At 45.4% G+C, this 6,000-nt stretch overlaps 1 protein-coding gene across 1 annotated transcript in view; it reads right to left on the reverse strand.

Annotated features, from left to right (window-relative positions):
- Positions 1-6,000, reverse strand: part of PDE3B (phosphodiesterase 3B) — an 86,135-nt gene extending 80,135 nt beyond the window's left edge. Inside the window, exon 1 of the mRNA XM_032188564.1 lies at positions 4,996-6,000. Coding sequence (XP_032044455.1) covers positions 4,996-6,000 — 1,005 coding nt within the window. The remainder of the gene's footprint in view (positions 1-4,995) is intronic.

Raw genomic sequence — 6,000 nt, forward strand, 5'->3', positions numbered from 1 at the left:
GAATGCCTTTCTTAGCCTTTAGTTTAGTTCCCATCCTGTTAAAAGGGTTTAATCCAGTCACAGGAAAATACAATATGACCAATAATGAAGGTTAAAAGAGACACTAATACCAGAACGCCTGTGCAAGGTTTCGTATTTAAGCTGTTGTTTCAGTAAAACTGATAAAACTTCCCTCTGCAAGCCTTAAGTTTCACTCACTTTCAGAAGAGTCTATTTTATGAACTCCTGATAAAGCTGTACTGACAACAGATGGAAACTCTCTCACTTCTTGGAAACTTCTCTTCCAGCTCCTTCCACTTCTTTCCTACTTGCACTCTGGTCACTCCTGCAATATACCACCTGCAATACTTCCTCCAAATTTCTCCATCATTTCCTCAGCAGTTGTCTTTGATTTCCTTCCTTTCTCTTTACATCTTCTCTGCAGGAAGTCACACCTGCAGAAACAATTAACCCCTTCTGCTACACCGACAACTTATAAACACCTTTCCCTCCTTTTTAGTGTACTACTCCCATCAAGTTTCAAACTACTCCCATCAAGAAACAAACTCCCATCAAGTTTCGCGTATCTAAAGAACAGCTTATAATGGACTTAGCTAACAGAGTTCTTAATAGCAGTCAGTCTTCTTAATTGCACTCAGTCTTCTCATTTCACCAAGCACAAAAGATTTTTCAAGGCCAGAGAGAACTAAACAGAAATAATCTTACTTATCAAAAATACAGATGCAAAAACGGCTTCCTGAGACAGTCACTTTCACCATGTAGTCATTTTCTTTGTATATTCCAAACACTCACTTGCTTCCCACTGAAACTGATTACATTCACAGCTCAACACACCCTTTCTACGTTGATTTTTCACGTAAAACAGATGATAAAAACCCCAAAGATACAAAGATTCTGGTAACAACAGAAACAAATCCTCACAGGCAGGTGCACTTTAGGCAGAGGTCACTGCAGCCACTACTGAACGTTGCAAAGGGCTAATTGTGTACGATGAAAAAAAGCTCCATTTCATATTATATTCATATTATTGGGTGTAACCAATAATAAAATGTTCAGGTTTCTAAGGCTGCAAGCGGTATCAGAATTTAATAACTTTAAGACAGTGTAAAATACATACCAACGGATAGCTTCTCCACTAGGAAGCTAATAGCCTCAGTACTTAGGGACAAAATATAATATAAGAATAAGAAATAGACACGAATTGTCTACATAAAGGAGCATTAATTTCAAGTTACTGCATTAATTTCAAGTTACATAAACACTTTAGATTCTTAAAATTAAGTCCTTACCTTCCTAAGATAAGGCATAAAATATACAAGATAGCCACAAATTGAAACTGGCAGGAGGTGGTGGTCAATTCAGCAGCCTAATTACAAGACAACTCCTCCTTAATTAAGGATGCAACATGAATGTCTTTATCAAGGAAGTATCTCAGCCTCTTTATTTGTTTGAACCTACTCAGAGAGTTAGGGGGGAAAAAAAGTCAGCTCTAGTTGCAGGCTGCTTTGGACACACGTCTCTTATGCATAATTAGGAAGGCCTATTCTTTTGCAAGAAAAAATGGACATTTTAGAAAACCTAAATATAGTTATTCCCTCTCATATACACGTTCACCAGCTTGTTAAAGAAAAATAATGCTTTACTACAGGATTTTTCAAGACGAATATTATGTAGAAAGATCTGACAAACACCTTTGAGATTTCCAATCCTGATTTGTCTTTCAGGAAAAAAAATAAATAAATAAAATTAAGCAACGGAGTGGTAAGTATTCATCAGCCAATGAAGATAATCCCTTTGATACCAGCAGGTACAGCTGACATTAGCATTTGATTAATACATGTAATCAAAACATTTTCTATGCAAAATATTGTATAGCAATCATACTGCTAATAAGCAATTCTTCCCTAGGTCGAAGAATACTGAAGTAAGGATTCAAAAAGCCTGTGTACTGCTAAAATTATATGAATTTCCATGAACTTTTCTTGTTAATATAGTAGAGGTCAGAAAAGACACTGCACTTGCATGATTTCTAGCCTTAATTTCAGTCATATTGCTTTCTTCTGTTCTATGTGTATTTCTATTTATATATTTGGTAATGGCATTTAAGTATACTCGTATGAAATTTTAAAGATAGAATCCACTCAAGACTTCTCCCCCACTCACCAACCAACATCACTAGCCACACATACTGCAGAAAAAAACATATGCACCATGAATTCGTAGGTTTTGGTGGCTAAGTAAGCATGGACATTCCTATAAAAAGTAAGAACACGTTTTAACAACCTTTCAGTGTTATAGTAGCCATAGCTGTTCAAGTACAGAGAGCAATACTCTGAATATGACAAACACGCTGCTCAGTTTAGAAAGCACTTGCAGCATCATGCTCACAGGGCCTCTTCCCACCTCTATCCTGGAAAACAGTGACAGCTCCACCTGCTTCCAAGCATGTGCACGCTGCTGGGTTCACATACGTGGAGCTGCTGACCACTCCTGCTCCCCCCTGACAATTGTTAGCTTCAGCTTATTTGTGGGGGAAAAAAAAAAAAAAAGAAAAAAAAGAAAAAAACAGTCAACCCAATACAATTATTTTCTCATAGTTTTAACTAGACAAGAGTCAGCCATAATTTCAAATCAACAAGTAAGTGGAAACTTAAGGTCAATGGTAGCATTCTCTCTTTTTCCCCAGGGTAACTAAAATCTACATCTGCCTTTTTTGTTCTCGTGTGTCCCTGCTTGCAGGGGTTCAATGTGCATGAATAATTGGATAAAATACATCAAATATCATCACAATAGTTACTCAGCTGTCATTCACCAAAGTATGCTTGGCATGGTTGACTTGCCACACATTCCTTGTACTGCACTGATCTTCCAAACAATGCTCATTAAGCTCACTATCTTAAAATATTAATATTGAAAAAGAAGCTTTGCAACGTTGTATAAACATCTGCAAAACATGCAATGAATCTTTCAAGAAAGTTCACAAAACAAACACTCTCTGAGGAGCATTAAGTGTGTATTTTTCTTCTGTTTCAAGGAAGCAATGTAAAGACCTTACAGTGTTTATTCAAATAATGTCACAGGCTATACCCCATGCCACCACCCCCAGCCCAAACAGTTGACGTTTTATCAGCTCTGCAATGTCTGATCTCTCTCCAAGTCAGACAGGAGATCAGAGGATTTAGCCTGTATTATCCTTATAAAAACCACTCATAAAATACTGCATAGAACATATACCCGTGAATCCAATTTAAACCATGGCTAACAAAGCACAAATATTTATTGTAAAGTGTAATAGACTATTAGTAAAATAAAGAACTTTAGATCTCTTTGTTGTTTCTGTTCACCTCTGGTGATAATGAAGATATCAAATTCTGGAACTCTACCAAACAGTTGCATTTTATTATGAACACGTATGATTTAAGTACTGCCAATAAATTCCATGTATTTAGTTCTGGTTGACATTTATGATGTTACTTAAAGAATAATAAATGCCTCAACTTGAAATATACACACACTTTTTTAGGAAGTGAGCTACATATCAAAGGAAGCATTTAGTAAGTTGGATGAGAACAAATATCTTTTATCATCTAGAGAGGTTAATGAAAGCTGTTATTGCATTTTCTGAGTTTATTTTTTTTTAAACTATATGACACAAAAAGAGAGCGTTTGCTATCTAGAAGGGATCAGGGCAGAGAAAGTAAGTTACAACACAATACTCCCTACGTATCTTAATTGCTATTACAATGTTTATCGTTCGTTTCGCAGTCTGCACTGGACAATTTAAAAACTTACTGATTGAATTACTTCCGAAGCGTGCTGCGGCACACTTGCATTTCAACCTTTCCTGCAAAGAGCGACTGCTGCTGTCTTACTCTGGGACATAAACGCGGAGCACGACATGCTCGAAAACCACCCTGCTCGCTCAGATTCACCTCGTGTTTCCTCCGACCTATTTCACAGTCGATCACAAGTCTGGCACGCACGATAAAGGGGGGTTAGAAACTTGCATTTAGCAAGTTTCCTGAATTTCAGCCACGACAAGGAGAGATGGGGGGCTGCGCGGCAACCACCCCTTGCAGGAGCTGCTGGCTCCCGAGCTGTGCCCTCATCCCCCGTCCATCCGGGGCTGGTTCTCCCTCCGGCACACTGCTCGGAGTCCTGCATTTCACGTGCAATGTGCCGAACATAAACAAACCCGGCCCCACACGGGGCTTCGCGCTGCGAAAAAACAAGACTCATTGACAAGTTTTCCAGGAGGGAGAAACCAACAGAGTTCCATTCAAGAAAACTGAACGTTGCAGGCATCTTTCCAGGCTCTACTGAACAGCTCTCTCTTCAGTTTAAAAAAAAAAAAAAAAAAAAAAAAAAAAAAAAAAAGTAGTTGCTTAAATCCAATCAACCCCAACCTAATGTTAAGTTACTTGGAGCGAGGAAGAGATGGCTAAGAGGCAGAGAGAGAAATCTGCAAGGCAGAAGGGCGCATGCCACTCAAACACCGCTAAACATCGGTACAAAATATCCCTCAAAACCTGATTTTGTGTTTTTCTTTAGCACCTTTTTGTCGACAGAAAGCAGGGAAGAAAGTGAAGTGCCGAGCAGCTAGCAAGCTGTGGTTTCTTTCTCTAGTGAAGTCTGCCAGAAGTGGAGGAGCTGGGCTTTGGAAAAGAGACAAGGTAGCTGATAGCTGAAGGTGTTTGTTTGTTTAAGGAAAAGGGGCTACGCTTTAATATTTAAGATCGCATGGAAAGCGAGCGAGCCCTGTATGCTACTGCAAACGCATTGGTAGGATTTAGCTCCCATACAGACCAAAAGGGAGGGTCACAGCGGCCGTGCAGAAACCCAAGTTGAGAAACGAAGCCCCGCTGAGGAACCACTATTTTCCTCCATTTCTTCAGCGGGCGCCTGACAGCAGCGAGCACCCACTGAGAGGCCGGGCAGAGCGGGCGGCGCTCACCCCTCGGAAAGTTTCTCCCTGCGGTTTCGGAGGAAACCTACCTGCTCCCGGGAAATGCACGGCAGCGAGGGCCTCCGAAACATCTTGCTGCTGCCGTAGTAGCTGACCGGGCTCTCCCCGAGGGACACGCAGCTCGATCTCCTCCTGGGTCTGATCACAGGCACTTTCTCCTCCCCGCTGGGGAGCCGCGGGTGCTGGCGATGCTGCTGCTGCTGTTGTGCCCGGCTCCGGGCCGCCGGGACACCGCAGCAAAGGGCGAGCAGGCAGCCCACCGCCCCCACACAGCCGGCCAGCAGCGGGCGGAGGGCCGGGGGCAGCGAGGGGAGGCTGCCGAGCGACGCCAGCCACACCAGGCTGGAGAAGAGCAAGACGAGGAGGCGGCGGCGGAGCTGCAGGGAGCTCTGCAGCAGGGTCAGCGCCGCCACCGAGCTCAGCACCGTCAGCAGCCGGCCCGCCAGCATCTGCGGCTCGCCGGGGGCCCGGGGCTCCTCCTGGCGCCCCGCGGGGGGCGGCAGCCACTGCAGCGCCACCAAGTCCCCCGAGTAGCAGCACACGGGAAGCGCCAGCAGCCACCAGCGGGGCGCACCGCCGCGGGCCAGGTGGCAGGTGAGGAAGAAGAAGGCGCAGGCGATGCTGAAGAGCGGGCTGAGGCAGCGGGAGAGGCTCAGCAAGGCGTGCAGCGCCCGGGGGCTCCTCCAGCCGCCCCCGTCCTGCTGCCCCCCGCCGCTGCCCCGGCCCGGCAGAGCCAGCAGCGAGAGGACGAGGGCGGCCAGGGCGGCCAGGCTGAGCAGCGCCCGGCGGCAGCAGCAGGAGGAGGAGGAGGAGGAGGAGGAGGAGGAGGAGGGGAGCAGCAGCAGCGAGAGGAAGCTCCTCGGGGGGTCCTGCCGCAGGGGGGTCGCGCAGCTCCTCACGTAGCCGTTCCGCAGGCTCTCCGCGCCGCCGTCCGGCTGCTGGCAGCGCTGCGGGGCTCGGACGGCGCCAGGACCGGCACCGGGACCGGCACCGGGACCGGGACCAGCGGCGGGGGCTTCCCTCTCGTCCCTCAT

The sequence above is a fragment of the Aythya fuligula genome, chromosome 5 (assembly GCF_009819795.1).
Source record: "Aythya fuligula isolate bAytFul2 chromosome 5, bAytFul2.pri, whole genome shotgun sequence".
NCBI lineage: Eukaryota > Metazoa > Chordata > Aves > Anseriformes > Anatidae > Aythya > Aythya fuligula.